The 20,770-nt window shown below is 41.8% G+C and overlaps 1 protein-coding gene across 1 annotated transcript in view; it reads left to right on the plus strand.

Moving 5' to 3' along the window:
- msh3 (mutS homolog 3 (E. coli)) overlaps positions 1 to 20,770 on the plus strand; it is a 292,863-nt gene that overhangs the window by 105,518 nt on the left and 166,575 nt on the right. The window contains exons 15-16 of the mRNA XM_067982781.1: positions 1,890 to 2,058; positions 6,589 to 6,653. Coding sequence (XP_067838882.1) covers positions 1,890 to 2,058; positions 6,589 to 6,653 — 234 coding nt within the window. The remainder of the gene's footprint in view (positions 1 to 1,889; positions 2,059 to 6,588; positions 6,654 to 20,770) is intronic.

Genomic DNA, 20,770 nt, shown 5'->3' on the forward strand with positions numbered 1-20,770 from the left:
CTGCACAGCATTCTTGAGGGCCGCTGCCAGCCGCGATTTTTATTTTTTTATTCGTTCGTGGGATGTGGGCGTCGCTGGCAAGGCCGGCATTTATTGCCCATCCTTAATTGCCCTTTGAGAAGGTGGTAGTGAGCCCCCTTCTTGTTCCCCTTCCTCTCCTCACCCGCCCCCCCCCTCCCCCCACCCCCCCCCCCCCCCCCAGCCCACCCCTCTCCCGGGACTTAATCTGAGGGCAGATTCCGGAGAGGCAAATTGGTTCACGGAAAAGCGGTGAGCTACCTCTGGAAGTGCCACAGGCACCGGCAACTCCCCTCAATTACTAAAATGAGGTCCATGCCCAATTTCGGAGCACCCTCAAGCCTCCCGGTTCTGTGCACACGCCGTCGGTTACGTGCCCTAAAATGAGAGATACAAATTTTTCCCTTTTTTTTCAATGTTCATATGATCTAGAGTCTTTGGTAAATATAATGCTGTTTTGACTAGTCTAATTTCAGTAGGATGTACTTTCCTGAGATTGTGAATGAGGCATGTTGTTGAAGCAGAGTGGATAAAGCTTTGTTCTGCATCTGGCAGTGCTGTATCTGATTGGTAGTGCTTTATCCCAACAGTAGGCCCAAACATTGGAAAGGTGTTCATTTTCCTGGCACTGACGGCTACGTACATTGAACACAAAAAAACCCGCCACTGTCTGCATCCTGTCTCTCACTAAGCCCTGGTTATCTGTCAGCTGTCCTCACTAATTTACACTGGCTCTCTGCTAACCCAATGAATCGAATTTAAGATCCCCATACGCATTTAAAAATCCCTTCATGGCCTTACTGCATTTTAGCTTTTCAACCTTCTCCAACCTTGCATTTCCTCCTGCGCCCTCCGTTCCCTTGTGCAATCCTCTCCCACCTCCCTCCTCTCCACAGAGACTTCAGCCCCCTCGGCCCTATTCCCTGGAATTCCCTCCCCAAACCTCTCTACCTCCCACTTTTAAATGTCTCCTCAAAAACCAACTCTCCAACCTTTCAGTCACCTCTTGCAAAAGTTTGGCTCCTTCATCTTTATCCTGCTCCATGAAACACGTTGAGATTTTTTTCTAGTTTAAAATATGTTGTTTTCCTCTGCCTCTATTGTTCATTTATGAAGATTGAACCTAAAGGGTGTTTCTCAGTCTGTTGAGGTCTAGGGGTTTGAGGGTTGACATGATCAGGGCAGCTTTGAAGATGGTTTTTACGTAGGCACTCATTCAATGATAGCCCCTCTATAATTAACTTGCCTGCGGCAATGGTAGCGAGCTCACACCTAGAGAACGTGACTTATGCACAGAGCTGTAAGGGTTAATATAACTTCACTGCCAGCAATAAAAATCAGAAGTTCTTTAATTTTCTTTTTCACATAATATTTTAGTTTTATTTAGATAAACACGTGTCGTGCCAAGGCTGCCATTTTGAATGTAGGGTGGAAATTTGCTACTCTTTCTTTTCCTTTCCTCCCCACCCCCACAATCTTTTGATCTGATTATTTTTCCAAAATAACTCTGGCTCAGTTTCCTTAACAACATATGGCTAAAAATAGTAGCATTTGGTCTCTAATAACTTTTGAATTGGCAGAGAACCCGCTGGTGAAATCTACGCTACTTTAAAAAAAAATTTCATCACAATGGAAATTTAAAATAAGATTAATAATGGTCAGAATAAGTAAAACTTTGTTCATTTTTTAAAAAATCCTTTGAATTTCTTTCTTTGTGACTGAGCCGTGGTAAAGCTGCTGTAAACTCAATGACATGCAGATTTTTACACAACAGTGAAGTTATTCAGTGTTTGATGCATTTTCCATGTGTTTCACTAGCGTTGAAAAAAAAATGACTACATTATCATAGCTGTGTCTGATCATCTTTGCAGGACAGGCGATAAGACGCAGCTCTTTACGGACCTCACTGACTTCCCTATAATTCAGCAGCGAAAGCAGGAGATTCAGGATGTGCTTTCCCAACTGCAGGAGCATCGCAGGGAGATCCGATTGATTCTGAAAAAACCGTCTTTCAATTATATTACAGTTTCGGGGCAAGAGGTAAACTGAGCTCAGCTTAATCAGGGTAAAAGATTCTGCTGATTCTTTTCAATAAATCCACTGTGGATGAAGTTGTGTTTGCTTCCTGTTGCTATTGTAGTATGCTGTTGTACATTAAATATGAAGAAATGAGGAGCCAAGAACTTCCAATCCACAGTTGACGCTTAATACCCAATGCCCAATTTTAGACAAGTAACATAACTTCTGGAAAACGATCCACCATCACCTTTTTGTGGTAACAAGGGACGGCCAATAAATGCAGCCTTGCTAGCATTGCACATATCTGCAGAACAAAGAAATTTAAAAAAATTTCTGACTGTCATCCTGGTCTGAGTAATCTAGAATGCTCCTTGATCTTTTGTCTCCTGAGGCACGCAGCAAACTCCATCAATTACATCTCAGACAACCAAGGTCATCAGGACCTCTAAATGCTATTACAGTAATGTTGTTATGTGTGTTAGTTACTTCATACGATGGTGATAGGTTCTGATAAAGGTCAGGACGTTTTGCCATGGGAATCTTCTGTCTCCTAGTACTATTTGTTGAGACAGTCAGTGCACAGATGTGCTTACTTTATTGGTCTCTGGTCTCCACCCAACAGTAATGTGGGAGGGGTTGCGGTAGTTATAAGTACTGATGGGAAAAGAGTTTTTCTGGAATTTGTATGTGGGAATTTATTCTGTTTCTGTACTTCGCAGAAAATGTTCAGTACAAATATCATGCTTTTCAGCAAACTTCAAAGTTGTAATATTTACCAATTCGAGCTGACTTCAAAATGACAAAATATGAATAATTCATATTTTATCTGTTCTGCTTTTGTTCCTTTGAACAATGTCCTTTTATAATGGTGTGCAGAGAGCTATTTGCTATCTGAGAAGTAAAAGCGAATAAAGCAACAATCTGTTGCATGAACACACAATACATGAATATAGTGACAAAGAATGCACAACTTCCTTAGACAATGTGATAAGTGTTTAAACAATCTACCCAGCAAGTCTATGGAGGTAAATATATTGGGGTTATTTAAAATACAGATGGATGCCATGATGAGAGTGTTAATGTACCAGAGAGGTGAGCTTTGATGGGCTGAATATCCTATCCCTATCAAAAGCAAAATACTGCGGATGCTGGAAATCTGAAATAAAAACAGAAATTGCTGGAAATATTCAGCAAATCAGGCAGCATCTGTGGAGAAAGAAACAGCGTTAACATTTCAGGTCAATGACCAGTTCTGGATAAGGGTCATCGATGTGAAACATTAACTCTATGACCCTTCGCCAGAACTGGTCATTGACCTGAAATGTTAACTCTGTTTCTTTCTCCACAGATGCTGCCTGACTTGCTGAGTATTTCCAGCATTTTCTGTTTTTATTTCATCCTTTCCTCATCTCTGGCTTTTGTCCTCAAGTTCCAGATTCCAGATAATGTACCAGTTACACTTTAGTGTTGATGTGAAATGATCTTTTGTACTGTATCAGTGCCAAAGGTACAGTGTAACACTGCAAATCATCAATTTGATATTGGTAGAGAGAGTATGCAGGGAGCTTTGCTTACCCAGATTTGAGAGTGGTGTAAGCACATAATATAATACGTCACTTGCACCACTTCCAGAAATGCTTCAGATACATCGTTGTTTGATACAGTATGACTGGAGCATAAGGGTTTTACAAACTAAATAGAAGTACAGAAGCTAAGGCTTCGAGACCCTTAGATTGGCAACCTGCAAGCACAGTCCACCGGACTAACTGGGGCATTGCTTCTCAGAGTTATTTGGAGCCATGGGAAGAATGCCATCCCACAGTGACCGGTCCGCACCCCACCCCCACCCCCCTGTCTCCTTCTAGATACCATTAGTGAGCCAGGCTGGCTGGTCAATCACCAAATATTCCCGAGTACTGCAGATCTGCCTAACTCAGATATCTGATTAGAATGCGTAGGGAGTCAACTTTAATCGGAATGGTTCCCAGTTGTGTCTTGCTGGATCCATCTTGGCCCCAAAGAGACCCGGTTTATTCCCCCCCCCCCACCCCGCCCCACCAAATTGCAAATAAAAGTACTGGATTCACTGGGCAATTCGATTCACAAAAACTCATGATATTGTAGCAGTGATGTTGAATTCTTCAGCTTTATGTACTGTTAAAGAATAAATAGAAAATGTTCAGTGGTGTGGTATTTTCAGACCACAGATTCATTGCTTCATGAAATCCTATGTTTGGATTCTTGTTGCAGTTGTCAAAGATTTTATAGTTTGAGTGAGACAGAATGGTCTCAGATAAGTTGGATGCCCACTAATTTATCCTACAAAGCTACAAGCTGACTGATTTCTATTTGTTACATTAAAAGCAGTGGAAATTGCAAAGCGAAATCCAGCAAGGATTGATAAAAAAGCATTCTGCAGTACATTCTTTAAAGTATGCAATGCAATCTTCTTTCACAACATTTAATAATAAAAGTTCATATTGTTTGTGACTATGAACATGCTCTTGAGATTTAAGAGAAGCTTGCTGCTCACTGGCTTGCTGTTTACATGCTAATTGATTGCACTGACCAGCCAGCAACACAAGAAATTATATTTTGCTTCTGAACTTGACTGATGTTTGAATGCAGATTTCAAAATCAATATTATGCAGTGTGGATTATTATTATTCATATTGTATAGATGTTTCTATCACAGAATATGTGGCAAAGAGACCATTTAGTGCTTTCTTTCTCTCCAACTACCAATTTTCTTCCTCCTCCTTGAGGCAGTGATGCCTTGTTGGAACATTGTTTCATGGATGTTGAGCATCCTCTGGTACTTTTTCTCAAGTAAGCCTTGACAGTGAGTATTAGCAGGCTATTTGACCATGTCCTCCTGATGTCTGTATATGCACATTTTCCAGTAGGGCTCTTTGGATAGTGATCTCGAGTGGCAACCCTGACCGATTTTTTAAAAAAATGACACAAAGATTGGTGGCATTGTAAGTAGTGTAGATGAAAACATAATATTACAAAGCGATATTGATAGATTAGGTGAATGGGCAAAACTGTGGCAAATGTGAGGTCATCCACTTTGGATCAAAAAAGGATAGAACAGGGTACTTTCTAAATGGTAAAAAGTTAAAAGCTGTGGATGTCCAAAGGGACTTAGGGGTTCAGGTACGTAGATCATTGAAGTGTCACGAACAGGTGCAGAAAATAATCAAGAAGGCTAATGGAATGCTGGCCTTTATATCTAGAGGACAAGGGGGCAGAAGTTATGCTGCAGCTATACAAAACCTTGGTTAGACCGCACCTGGAGTACTGTGAGCAGTTCTGGGCACCGCACCTTTGGAAGGACATATTGGCCTTGGAGGGAGTGCAGCGTAGGTTTACTAGAATGATACCCGGACTTGAAGGGTTAAGTTACGAGGAGAGATTACACAAATTGGGGTTGTATTCTCTGGAGTTTCGAAGGTTAGGGGGGGATCTGATCGAAGTTTATAAGATATTAAGGGGAACAGATAGGGTGGATAGAGAGAAACTATTTCCGCTGGTTGGGGATTCTAGGAGTAGGGGGCACAGTCTAAAAATTAGAGCCAGACCTTTCAGGAGTGAGATTAGAAAACATTTCTACACACAAAGGGTGGTAGAAGTTTGGAACTCTCTTCCGCAAAATTCAATTGATACTAGCTCAATTGCTAAATTTAAATGTGAGATAGATAGCTTTTTGGCAACCAAAGGTATTAAGGGATATGGGCCAAAGGCAGGTATATGGAGTTCGATCACAGATCAGCCATGATCTTATCAAATGGCAGAGCAGGCTGGAGGGGCTGAATGGCCTACTCCTGTTCCTATGTTCCTATTTCTTCCTCCCTAGTCTCGGGACATTGAAGCTAATTGTAGCACTATACTTCTGCCCAGCTGAGTTCAGCAAACTCATCATGGATCAGGAATTGAAACTGGGATCTTCTAGTTTGTGTAGTTTTACCAACCACCCTGTTTCTTTATTTCATGATTTATTTCCCTAGCACTGTGGTCTTGTCATTGTCCCCTCCTCTCATCGCTCCCATCCTCAAAGAACCTAGCGTAAACCTATGTAACTTCTCCAATTTGAAAGCGGGGAGTGCAACTTCAGTGTTGTGTCAAATCACGTTTAAATGGTGCCCAGGAAGTTGAAGGAAATCTTGGACTTCCTGGGCATTTGTTAAAGCTAGCTACAGTTAGTTTAAATGACTAGATAAATTTAGATGCTGTTGTCAATGGTCTTCAAACATTTTACATTTTAAATGCTCGGAGAGAACTATATGCATATGTGTACCCACGCGTGCAGATCTCTCTTCTGAAAAGAGAATTGAAGATCCAACTTGTTAGTGTACATACGGTTCTGATCTGAGAACAGTAACACATTGTAAATGCAGCACCAACTGTTGTTCCGTTACCAACAGAAACCACCTGAACCAGGCTAAATTATGATTCTAGTTAGGCAGGGAACAGCAGTTTCCGTTGCATTGTTGTTCCGCAATCTCAGTATATTTAAATAACTTGTAATAATCCTGTTTTATCTTCCAGTTTCTGATAGAAGTCAAAAATTCTCTGCTGTCCATTATTCCAACTGAATGGACACAAATTTCCAGGTATGTGTTATAGCAATTGTATACTGTCTAATTTATCATTGTTTAGAAATGCAACATTTTGGATATCAGTCATTTTCCACTAATAGATTATTTTAAAACCTAGAAGGTTGATCTTACTATTGACTTAGAGTACTAAACAAGAACATCGATTTATGTAGTACTTTATCACATCTTCATGACATCCCAAAGCACTTTACAACCAGTGGATTACTTTTGAAGGGTAGTAAGCGGCTGTCACTTTATGTACAGCAATGCTCCACAAACAGCAAAAGAATGAATGAACAGCTATTCTGTTTTTGATGTTGTTTGAGGAATGAATGTTAGCCAGAACAGAAGGAGAACTCTCTGCTCCTCTTCAGATGGCACCATAGGATCTTGTATATCCATCTGAACTTGGTTTAACATCTAAGCCGAAAGACAGCATCTCCGACAATACAGCACTCCCTCAGCACAGCACAAGCGTCTGCCAATATTATGTGCTTGAGTAAATAGTGACTCAGAAAACAGCTGAGCCAAGCTGGCACTATACAAAGTAGGCAGGATTTAGGATATAGCCATTTGGAAGCGCTCATAAGAAAAGGAGCAGCAGATGACGTTTAAAAAAAAATAGGATAGCCATTGACCTTTGTCCCTTTAGTTCAACAGAGTATGTCTGTTCTATGGTGGTGAAAGGCTTAAAGCAGTATTTAGATTGGTTTACTTGAAAGATTCATCAAACCAAGTCTCAGCTTAGGTTAGTCAATTAAAACATCACTTTTCTAAGGCCTGTAAATGTAAATCCAATCCATTTCTGCTTCCATTCCATGGCCTGGTGTTTCCTCCTTGGGTGCAACCCGGATGTTAGACCCGCAAATGTGCCCAATGTTGCGCCCATTTTGCCGATGTCACGTCACGCCCAAGTATCCTCTGAATCTCGTTTAAAATTTGGCTGGACTTAATATGGGCATAAATCAGCAAAAGCAATTGGGGCCCAAGGAAAGTACTGAACCCACTGTATATATTTCTTCTTTAAGCATGAAAATTTAAGTTTCAACTCATTTAACCATCATTTATGCACTTCAGACACATTGTGTTTAGGAACCTACAATCAGGAAAGCATTGCAATTTTTAATGACATACTTGTGCCATAAAAATCTATGCAAAAAAAACAGAAAACACAGAGCAGATCTCATTACAAAAACTGCTCAAAAAAACTGCAGTTAAACACCAGAAGAATTACTTTCTTTTCCGCTGTGCTTGAAAATCTGGTTGCCCTGTTGAAAGACCACCCCAAACAAGCACAATTGGAGCATACTCGCACTTGAGTTGGGGGCGTGGTCAGTTTTGTGGGTGGAGATTCATTTGGACGAAGGGTTTGATGGATGAGGAGACTTGGATGTATTGTAGTTATGCATGTAATTCATGCCCAAATTTCTGCGATCTTTTAAGCCACCTAATCTGTTTGCGGCCAGGTTACACTGGGTGCAAGTGCAGACGATACTCCAGGCCCATACATTTTGCCCTTTTAACTACATTGCTCATCGATTTTTAGATGTTCCACTTATGAATTGGTGCAATGAAAGCATGGCAAAAGCAACAGTAAAGGGAAACATTACAATGGAATAATATTATAAATACAGGTGACTGGCAGTGATTCAGTTCTCGTGATATCCTAAACCACTAAATTGAAGCTTGGCCGGTTTCTGAAGAGCAGCAGAACCACAATATGGGACTAGTGCCTTAAACTCACTGCAAACCGCGATTTGTTTTTTATGTAATGTAGTGATGATTTTTTTTCTCATTTTGCAAACAAAAGCTATTGTAATTTTCTTTTTAATAATTATTTATTGGATGTATCAAGTGTGACAGTCTGATGTGGCAGATTGAGTTCAAATTGGGGAAGTGTGAGGTCATCCATTTTGGATCTGAGAAAGACAAATATTTTCTTAATGGTGAGACGAGGAGCAAAGGGATTTAGGTGTCCATGCCCACAAATCACTAAAAGCTAATGCACGGTTACAAAAAGGAATCAAAAGGGCCAATGGAGCGTTGGCCTTTATCTCAAGGGGGTTGTAATACAAAAATGAGGAAGTGATGCTTCAGTTGTACAGAGTATTGGTTAGTTTTGGGCACTGAACCTCAAGAAGGATACATTGGCCTTTGGGGGTACAGTGCAGATTCAGCAGAATGATGCTCGGGCTTAAAGTGTTAAATTATGAAGGCTGGTTGCATATACTTGGTTTGTATTCCCTTGAGCTTAGAAGGTTGAGGAATGATCTAATAGAGGTCTTTAAAATTAAAAAGGAATTCGATAGGGTAGATACAGAGAATCTATTTCCTCTGGTGAGGCAATCCAGAACAAGGGGGCATAATCTTAAAATTAGAGCTAGGGCATTTAGGAGTGACATCAGGAAACACTTTTTCACACAAAGGGTAGTGAGAATCTGGGACTCTTTCCCCCAAAAGGCTGTGGATGTTGGGTCAATTAAAATTTCCAAGATGGAGATTGATGGATTTTTGTTAGCATCTAATTGAATGGTGGAACAGCCTGGAAGAGCTGAAAGGCTTACTCTGTTTCTATGATGATGCTTAAGTAAAGTGTGTGTGAGTGATGTTTCTACAACTCGGTCTAGTATTGCTTGGCCTTTATTGACAACTGATAATCGGGAAATATTCTATGTAATATATAATACTGAGTAGTGTAAAGGGCATTTCATAAAATCTCCTGTAAAAGTAAAAATATATCACTTATTATTATATCAAATCATTATCAGATTTCTGTGGTGGGGGTGTGTGGAGAGTGTGTATCCCTGTTGGATGTTACTGGTACGGCTGAACGTTTGGGACTCGAGTAATAGATGGCGATCAATTAAGTAAGGTTTTGCTGAAGACCTTTTTAATCTACCACATCCCTCTCACTGTCGGCCCATTGCACTCTGTCAAATACATTTTCAGTGTAAGTACAGCTTCCTGCAACAAGCAAAAGGGGCGAAGGATGTTGAGCTGTCTAATGTTATCAACTGAGTGTTTCCCGTAGATGAAGTTTCTATGGTCTTTGTGCATCACAAACCTAGTGTTTTGGACAGTATTTTGAGTCACAGTTCAGCAATTTTTTTGTCTAACTTGTTGATTACTGAGATGTTTGCATCACACAATGTGCCTGTTAATGTGCATCATTCAGCAAATTATATAGTTTTGGGGACAGTTTTTTGTTAAACTGTTCCGTGGCTCGAGCTTTGTCATTTTTCATGGTCTGCACCTGCTCTTGGAAAATGGAAGATCCAAAGTGTCTATCTAGTTGTTGCTTGGTTGGGTTAGTGCAGACTGACCAAATACTTTAGGCTAACACCCAAACATTCAGACCGCTGGTGCACACTAGAATTTCCACCCCACTATTTCTGCAGGTTTTAGCATGCAGTTCTTCAAACATTCTCCCTCCCAAAATGGATTTGATGACGCAGCTATTTTGTGGGCAATCACGTAGCGCAGCAGTATCACTTACATGGCGAGCATTAGCAAACATTGATTGCTGCTTTTTGTGATCATTGCTGTTTAAACGACGGTGCTAATTCAGAAAATTTATCTTTACGTAGCTTTCCTGTGCGCTTATCATATTCCTTACCGTGGATGGCTTCATAGTGTCTTCGAATGTTCTATTCTTTCACCACAGCCATCTATTGCTTACAAATCAAACGTGGGATTCCCATTCACGTCCACGAGGAAATGCAAAATGAATTTTGGATTCTGTTTCAAAGAGTGGGCTTATTGGGCTACTTGACCCAAGTTAATCTACCTCAATCTGCTGTGGATGATCTTGCTTCACAAACTCCGCTCCTTACTCCTCCAAACCAAACAAAAAAGGGAAGTGCCAGGAGTGTAGTGTGCTACTACTCTGACATATTGTACTTTGCTACTTTACTGTGGGATTCAGATTTTTATTACCTGCTCCAAAACTGTTTACACCTGGACCTTACAAGACAACAACTCAAAACCAAGGCTAATTTGACTTTCAAAGTACGCTATGCAGGATGATGTACACGAGGTAAAAACCAAATCCATTCACCACATTACATTTTGAAAAAGTTATTCCATCCACCTCGCTATCGCTCCAAACATTTAAAAACAAAAGAATATATGGATGAGTGAGATGCTCTTCAAAAAGTGATTACAAATGTGTTATATGCCACGGTGTCAGCCTTAGCGTAGTCGGTAGCACTCTTGCCTCTGAGTCAGAAGGTCGTGGGTTTTAGCCCCACTCCAGAGACTTCAGCACAAAATCTTGGCTGACACTTCAGTACAGTACTGAGGGAGTGCTGCACTGCGGAGGTGTCATCTTTCAGGTGAGATGTAATACCGAGGCTCTGTCTGCCCTCTCGGGTGGACGTCAAAATTTCGAAGAAGAGCAGGGGAGTTCTCCCTAGTGCCCTGGCTAATATTTATCCCTCAACCAACATCATAAAAACAAATGATCTGGTCATTATCACGTTGCTGTTTGTGGGATCTTGCTGTGCGCAAACTGGCTGCTGCAGCTGTGGCCCTACATTTAAAAGGTGCCGTTCTACCGGGCTGTTAGAAGCAGTGCTCGAGGGACTCGTGTCCCATTCCGGGAGAGTTGGCCACGCTAAGCACAGCATGCTGTGGGCCGAATGAAACTTCTGTAGGCTGAATCCAGCCTTTGGGCAGTATGTTTGACACCCCTGTTGTAAGGGATCTGCACTGCTCCAATATGCATAGGACCAGTATGTCATAGTGCTGAACACAAAATATTCAGACAATAAGCTCCTCTGATCCCCTCATTTCAGTCCTCAACATCTTAGCCTACACAGATGGCTGATACAAAAGAAAATACTCCAGGGCAGAGGACATGCCAGTTATTGCAGTCCTAGGAACACAGGGTTGACATAATTCCTGAACACTCTGCTCTATGGAGGAGACTTTCCTAACACCATCTCAGAGGACCTGACCTGCTGACATCACTGACATTCTCCTAGCTGGAAAATGTCAGGATTCTTAATGAGCGTCCTATCCAGACTTCTATACCTCTTCCAAATGTTCCAAATCGGGGATCCCCAAAGGATAGATCATGACTTGCATTGAAGTCTTGGGAGTTGGTTTTTAATAATTTGAGGTATACTTGTCATATTTTACATTCTGACAGTAGCTCTGGAGATAATTGCCTAATCCCATTTACATGCAACGACACGATAATTGTACTATACTCTAACCCTGATGTCAGTGCTGTGCACATTGCAAATTGAGACGAAATGCATCTGAGTTTACAACCTGTTATTTTTTCCTTCCAGCCTATATTGCATCTAGAAGTTAAGTTTATAGTGAATGGAGGTGAATTTTCTGTATCTCTCTGTCTCATATAAATTATTGATGCCTTGAGGATTTATGATCCCAATATCTGAAAATTTAATGTCCTCACACTACTGAATGAATTTAGATAGAGGTGCATGTTCAGAAGGGCTAGACTTGACTGGTGTTTCTTATTTAGTTAACTGGGAGTGTATTAATCTTTCTACTTCGTTTCCACGTATACCCTGCTAATTTTGTCATTTTGCTGGTAAACTACTGATCTTTCTGTCTGCACCCGCCTTATAATCAAATTCTTTACCAATACTCGCACATATGGTTTAAAAACTGTCCTATTGCCCGGTAAAGTATACATTGAGCCACATGATGCAGCCAAAGCAAGGTAGTTGCCAACAGTAGAGCAAAAATATATTCATAGGAGTTGCAAAATCACCCAATAAACTCCATAGTTACGGGAGCAACAGGTATAGGCATGTTTTATCAGGGTATAGAAATTTACGGTAGCCTGGAAGCCCAAGCCCAAGCCCATCAAAACAATGGTTGGCAGTGCTCAAAGTAGAAAAGTCACCCGGTCCAGAAAGGATGCATCCTAGGTTGCTGAGGGAAGTAAAGTTGGAAATAGCGGAGACTTTGACCACAATCTTTCAATCCTCCTTGGAAATGGGAGTGGTGCCAGAGGACTGGATGGTTGCAAAAGTTATGCCCCTGTTCAAAAAGGGGGCGAGAGATAAACCAGATAACTACAGGCCAGTCAACTTAACGCCGGTGATGGGGAAACTTCTAGAGAATCCGGGATAAAATTAATTGTCACTTGGAAGAACATGGGTGAATAAATGACAGCCAATATAGATTTGTTAAAGGCAAATCATGTCTGACACACTTGATTGAGTTCTTGGATGAAATAAAAAAGAGGGTTGATGAAGGTGGTGCAGTTGATGTTGTGTATATGGACTTTCAAAAGGCGTTTGATAAAGTGCCACATAATAGACTTGTTAGCAAAATTGAAGCTTATGGGATTAAAGGGGCAGTGGCAGCGTGGACACGAAATTGACTGCGAGACAGAAAGCAGAGAGTGGTAATGAACGATTGTTTTTCAGATTGGAGGGAAGTATACTGTGGTGACCCCCAGGGGTCAGTATTAAGACCACTGCTCTTTTTGATCTATATTAATGACCTGGTCTAGGGTATAGGGGGCATAATTTCAAAGTTTGTGGATGACACACACCTTGGAAATGTAGTAAACATTGTGGAGGATAGCAACAGACTTCAGGAGGACACAAACAGCCTGGTGAAATGAGCAGACACATGGCAGATGAAATTTAATGCAGAGAAGTGTTAAGTGATACATTTTGGAAGGAAAAAAAAGGAAGGAAAAATAACGAGAGGCAGTATAAATCAGATGGTACAATTTTAAAGGGGCGCAAGAACAGAGACCTGGGGGTGAACGTACACAAGACTTTGAAGGTGGCAGGACACGTTGATAAGGCTGTTTTTAAAAAAAAAAGCATATGGGATCGTTGGCTTTATTCATAGAGGCATAAGAGTACAAAAGCAAGGAAGTTATGCTAAACTTTTAAGTTACTAGTTGGACCTCGACTAGAATATTGTGTCCAATTCTGGGTGCCACCATTTTGAAAGGCCTTAGAGAGGGTGCCGAAGAGATTTACTTAAACGGTACCAGGGATGAGGGGTTTCAGTTATCTGGAGAGACTAGAGAAGCTGGGATTGTTCTTCTTGGAGCAGAGAAGGTTAGGGGGATATTTAATAGAAGTGTTCAAAATTATGAAGGGTTTTGATAGAGTAAAAAGAGAGAAACTGTTTCCACTGGCAGGAGGGTTGGTAACTTGAGGGCACAGATTTAAAATAAGTGTGAAAAAAAAGCCTGCAGGGAGATGAGAATTTTTTTTTTTAAACTCAGCGAGTTATGATGATCTGGAATGCACTGCCTGAAAGGGTGGTGGAAGCAGATTTAATAGTAACTTTCAAAGGGGAATTGAATCTCTACTTAAAAAGGGGAAATAGGAGCAGGAGTAGGCCATACGGCCCCTCGAGCCTGCTCCGTCATTCAATAAGATCATGGCTGATCTTCTACTTCAACTCCACTTACCCGCCCTATCCCCATATCTCTTGATTCACTTAGTGTCCAAAAACCTGTTGATCTCAGTTTTGAATATACTGAATGACTGAGATTCACAACCCTCTGGGTGAAGAAATTTTTCCTCATCTCAGTCCTAAATGGCTGACCCCTTATCTTGAGATTATGACCCCTAGTTCTAGAATCTCCCATAGAAACATAGAAAATAGGAGCAAGAGTAGGCCATTCGGCCCTTTGGGCCTGCTCGGCCATTCAGATTGATCATGGCTGATCGTCTAACTCAGTACCCTGTTCCCGCTTTTTCCCCATATCCCTTGGTCCCTTTAGCATTAAGAAATATATCTATCTCCTTCTTGAATACATCTAATGACTTGGCCTCCACTACCTTCTGTGGTAGAGAATTCCACAGGTTCACCACCCTCTTGAGTGAAGAAATTTCTCCTCATCTCTGTTCTAAATGGCATACCCCGTATCCTGAGACTGTGACCCCTGGTTCTGGACTCCCCAGCCATCGGGAACATCTTCCCTGCATCTAGTCTGTCTAGTCCTGTTAGAATTTTATATGTTTCGATGAGATCACCTCATTCTTCTAAACTCCTGTGAATTTAGGCCTAGTCGACCCAATCTCACCTCGTACGTCAGTCCTGCCATCCCAGGAATCAGTCTGGTAAACCTTCGTTGCACTCCCTCCATGGCAAGGACATCCTTCCTCAGATAAGGAGACCAAAACTGCACACAGTACTCCAGATGTGGTCTCACCAAGGCTCTGTATAACTGTAGTAAGACACCCCTGTTCCTGTACTCAAATCCTCTTGCAATGAAAGCCAAAATACCATTCGCCCTCCTAACTGCTTGTTGCACCTGAATGCTCACTTTCAGCGACTGGTGTACAAGGACACCCAGGTCTCATTGCACCTCTCCTTTTCCCAATCTGTCACCATTCAGATAATCTACCTATCTGTTTTTACAACCAAAGTGGATAACCTCACATTTATCCACGTTATACTGCTTCCTTCTTGGAACGAACAGGGACGTGGGACTAATTGGTAGCTCTTTGAGAGCCAGCACAGGCAAGATGGGCCGAATGGCCTCCTTCAGTGCTGTATGATTCTATGATTTGTCAGATTGTTGCTCGTCCCGCACAGGTGAGTACCTCGTTTTCATATGCTGCTTGTTACTGCCGTTAGTAAATGTTCTGTCCTGATCCCCATTTGGGAATTAAAGCAGATGTTTGCTATTGCAATTGATTAGTACAGCACCCGATTTCTCTTCCATGTGGACTGAATGGTAGCTTATGATTATTGAAGTTGGGCAACGGGAAGTTTGGCAGGGCTACCAAATTTGATATGTAGGTTGCGACCATGCATTTTTGTCATTGGGGGAAAAACAACTTTGTGGTGATCAAGATGCATCTTCATAATTCTAAGAAAATAGTATTCTCCGAAGGTATTGAAGATCTGCTGGTTAGGATTTTTCATCAACATAGTTTTTTTTCAGAAATAAGGTTGATTTATTTTTGCCTTGTTAAATCTATGTTGGATGTGCAAATGGTGTATCAACACTTCCTGAATGCAGTTTTAACACAGGACTACTGTTTACCGCATGGCAGTCAGGGTTAGTATTACTACCGGCTGGGAAGTTACCTATTCTTTTCTAGGAGGAAATCAATATCATTGAATATATCAAAAACAAAATACTGCAGATGCTGGAAATCTGAAATAAAAGCAGAAAAGCTGGAGATGCTCAGCAAGTCGGGCAGCATCTGTGGAAAAAAGAAAGAGTTAACGTTTCAGGTCGAAGACCTTTCGTCAGAACTGGAAGATGTTAAGAGTTAAAGTTTTTGAGCAAGTACAGAGCCAGGAAAAAGGGGGGAGGGAGGGGAGGGAACGAAATAACAAAAGGGAAGGTCTGTGATAGGAGAGAGGGCATGAGAGATAAAATGACGATAGGGATGATGGTGCAAGGCAAGGAGATTGGGACAGGTTAAGAAACAAAAGATTGATCAGGAGTAGCAGTAAATGGCAGCAGCAGAACCATTACCAGCACTTGCTGATCAAAAAAATGGGAGCAGTGTTTATGATCTGAAGTTATTGAAATCAATGTTGAATCCGGAAGGTTGTAAAGTGTCTAAACAAAAGATGAGGTGCTGTTCTTTGAACTTACGTTGAGCTTCATTGGAACAGTGTAAGAGGCCGAGGACTGAGGTGCCAGAGTAGCCATGATGTGGAGATGCCGGTGATGGACTGGGGTGGACAAATGTAAGGAGTCTTACAACACCAGGTTATAGTCCAACAGCTTTATTTGAAATCACAAGCTTTCGGAGCTTTCTTCCTTAGTCAGGTGAGTGTAGGGTTCCATAAAGGCACAGCATATATAGTCAGAGAACAATGCCTGGTGATTACAGATAATCTTTCCAACAGCCCGTTATCACACCTCGGCAGAGATATAATCAAAGCAATCAAAGGAGTGGATGGTGTTCAGACAGAGAAATATTACATCCCAGACTACTGAATACACAAACGGTCAGAACACAAAGACAGAGAGAGACACACACCCGAAAGGCAGAGAGAGAGAGAATGACCAGATGCATTAAAAACAGATAACTTTGTTTCTGCTGGTGTGGTTAAATGTAGCGTGACATGAAGCTAAGATCCCAGTTGAGGCTGTCCTCATGGGTGCGGAACTTGGCTATCAATTTCTGCTCGACGATTTTGCGTTGTCGTGTGTCTCGAAGGCCGCCTTGGAGAACGCTTACCCGAAGATCGGAGGCTGAATGTCCTTGACTGCTGAAGTGTTCCCTGACTGGGAGGGAACCCTCCTGTCTGGCGATTGTTGCGTGGTGTCCGTTCATCCGTTGTCGCATCTGCATGGTCTCGCCAATGTACCGTGCACCTGTCAATTACAGTGCAGGGGAATCCTCGGTTAAGGAAAAAGGAAGACATATCGGAAGCACTGGTGTGGAAGGTGGTATCGTCAGAACAGATGCGACAGAGAAACTGGGAGAAGGGAATAGAATCCTTACAGGGTGGGAGGAAGTGTAATCAAAATAGCTGTGGGAGTCGGTGGGCTTATAATAGATATTGGTTGACAGTCTATCCCCAGAAATGGAGATAGAGAAGTCGAGGAAGGGAAGAGTCAGAGATGGACCATGTGAAAGCGAGGGAAGGGTGGAAATTGGAAGCAAATTTGATGAAATTTTCCAGCTCAGGGCGAGAGAAGGAAACTGCACCGATATAGTCATCAGTGTATCAGAAAAAGAGGTGAGGGAGGGGACCTGAGTAGGACTGGAACAAGGAATGTTCCACGTATCCCTCAAAAAGGCAGGCATACGGGTTCCCATAGCGACACCTTTTATTTGGAGAAAGCGAGTGGAGTCAAAGGAGAAGTTGTTCAACGCAAGAACAAGTTCAGCCAGGCGGTAGATGGGGGCTGGTTGGACCTCCATTCAAGGAAGAAGTGGAGGGCCTGCAGGCCGTCCTGGTGGGGGACGGAGGTGTGGAGGGACTGACTGTCCATGATGAAAAGGAGACGGTTAGGGCCGGGGAACTGGAAACTGTTAAAGTGATGAAGGGCGTCGGAAGAGTCGTGGATGTAGATTTGAAGAGACTGGACAAGAGGAGAAAAAATAGTCGAGATAGGAGGAAATAAGTTCCGTGGGGCAAGAACAGGCTGAAACAATGGGTCTCCCAGGGCAGTCCTGTTTGTGAATCTTGGGAAGGAGGTAGAAGTGGGCTGTGCAGTGTTGGGGGACTGAGGTTGGAGGCCATGGAGGGAAGATCTCCAGAGATTTATCATTGAATATATTTTTGCTCTACAGCTCGGAACTGCCGTGTTTTGGCAAGTCGTTTGACTTGGTTGTATCATGTAGCTCTATGTATACTTTACCAGGCAATAGGTCAGTTTTTACCATATATGTGAGTATTCAGGAATTGGTAAAGAATTTGATTATCAGAGTCTTCTCTCCATTAGTAATTCAGTTGGGAAATGTGTTGAAATTTTTAGTTACAGATGACCATCCAGCTCTTGTCTTGCAGTATCTGCGCCGGAGAGACCTCTTCCTGTGTTTTTGTTGTTAACAGAGAGGTTGCAGCAGCCTGTAATAAGATAAGAATGACATTTTCAGTTACATCAACATTTGACAGCAAGATTATTGTAACAGTTGTTCAATTACATGTTTCTTATGTGCAATTCAGCTCAGATTACATAAGACTTTGTTCAGGATAGTTATTTCCGAAAAACTGCTTTTTAAATCAAGTGACCTTCAAAAAAAAAAATTCTTCGTATGTCGCATTTCTGCATTTTTAATCATGTTTCTCTGATTGCAGCATTGTGCTTTTCTTTCTGTTGCTGTTTACTGCACATTGGATGCCAATATAGCTGGAATTTCAAAAGGTAACACTGAGCACATCTTTTATAACCTAATGTTTTAAATGAATGGTACAACTTTTAATATTCATACATGAAAAAAGTCATCTTAATGTTTTTGAAATGCCAGCTTTATTACCATGTGGCGAGCTGCTTGAACTTGCCTGGTTGTGCATAGTTACTAATTTTTAAAGTTTAATCTCTGTCTGCTGATGCAGGTATTTGTCACACAACTTTTTGTTTTTCACATTCTCTGGCTTTGCAAACAAAATGATGGGGTCCTTTCTCTGGCAGTATTCCTCTTTTCTGTTTCTATTGTTGGCTTTCCTAGAAAGTCTTACTTTGGATTGCACTATAAACTATAGGCTCTGCCACAAACTGGTCACTTGTTTCTTTTCTGTCCGAGTAAATTTTATTGATTAAAAATTCACAGTTGCAGAATGCTCTTACCGTATTTATACAGTTACTGCAATATGTACACGATTAAAACCAATAGCAAGCCTTTATTTTGAGAGAGGTTATATTGTTTAAAATAATGTTATTGCAGTGTAGTTATTGTGAGCTCTTCCTGCTTGCAATGGAATCGCATAATCTAGGCCTTTTACTTTACTGGCCGACAGAGATTATGTGAATCGAGTACTTTTGTTTTTGAGATTATGTATTGCAAATGCCAGCATTGGAAATAATAAAATTAAATCTTATTCGAACAATGTTGTGTCATAGAGTCATAGAGTCATAGAGTTATACAGCACGGATAGAGGCCCTTCGGCCCATCGTGTCCGCGCCAGCCATCAGCCCTGTCTACTCTAATCCCATATTCCAGCATTTGGTCCGTAGCCTTGTATGCTATGGCATTTCAAGTGCTCATCCAAATGCTTCTTGAATGTTGTGAGGGTTCCTGCCTCCACAACCCTTTCAGGCAGTGAGTTCCAGACTCCAACCACCCTCTGGGTGAAAAAGTTCTTTCTCAAATCCCCTCTAAACCTCCCGCCTTTTACCTTGAATCTATGTCCCCTTGTTATAGAACCCTCAACGAAGGGAAAAAGCTCCTTAGTATCCATCCTATCTGTGCCCCTCATGTCTTGTACATTTTAAGCACAATTGCAGTATCCTGTGCTGAAGACTATACACTAAAGCCAGGATGTCCAGCAGGGTTCCTGTTTTCCAGATAGAGATACCTGTACATCTCCACTTCATGGTTTTTAGTAAATACAAATTAATGTATGTGTTAAATAGGAAATGCTGGTGATCTCATCAGGAAAAACTGCTGGGAGGAGTTTCTGTGCTTGATGGGGCGATAAGTTAACAGAATTTGGATAAAAAATAATAAATGCTAAATAATAAATGAACCTACCATCTAAATTGTGTACATTCATCTTTCACATGCAGCTGTCTTTGGTCACTTTCCCAGCAAGTTCCTCTCCCATGTATTATCTGCCTCCCAGCTCTGTGTCCATCTCTCCTAAAAACGCACTGTTTGAATCTCTCCACTCTTGCTTTGCCTTGCTCACAGCACTGAGATTGCCCTAGTCCAAGTTCGAATGGTATCCTCTGTGACCAAGATCAATGTGTGTTATCCCTTCTTGTCCTTCTCAATCTCTTCATAGCATTTGAACCTTGATCTTCCTCCATTGCCTCTCTTCTGTTGTCCAACTCCATGGCACTGCTCTTGAGTTCTTCCACTCATACCTATTTGAACACAGCCAGTGCTTCTCTTCCCTGCTGTGCACCATCAACCCTGGAGATCTCGAAGGATCTAACCTTGTACCCCCATCCCCTCCTCTTCCTCATGTACATGCTGCACCTTGGTGACATCACCTGCAGGCAGTGGGCCAGCTTTCACGTGCATGCTGATGATATCCAGCTTTGCCTCTCAACCACTTGTCGTGACCCCACAGCCACCTTCGTATCTGTCCGACATCGTCATTGGTGAGTCACAACTTCCTCCAACTGAATATCAAGAAAACACACGCTATTATTTTTGCCACCTGCCACAAACTCCACCTCCTTGCTACTGACTCCAGCCCCTCATCAGCTGATCTAGACAATGCAAAACTTTGGCATCCTGTTTGACCCAAGCTGAGATTCAGATCTAACATTCTATCCATTGTCAACATTGCTTATTTTCACCTCTGCCACATTGTCTGTCTCGGCACCTACATTAGTCCTTGCACATCTGAAACCTTTACCTATACTTTTATCACCTCTAGACTCATTTTACTTAATGTCTTCCTTGCAAGTCTTCAGGCTCCATAGATTTCCCATCTGGTCCAAAATGCAACCATCTTATCCTGCACGAACACCTTCCCTAAACCCCTTCTCTTCTCTCTCCGCTTTTGAAATCCTTCCCTGAACCCAT

Source organism: Heptranchias perlo, chromosome 4 (assembly GCF_035084215.1).
Source record: "Heptranchias perlo isolate sHepPer1 chromosome 4, sHepPer1.hap1, whole genome shotgun sequence".
NCBI lineage: Eukaryota > Metazoa > Chordata > Chondrichthyes > Hexanchiformes > Hexanchidae > Heptranchias > Heptranchias perlo.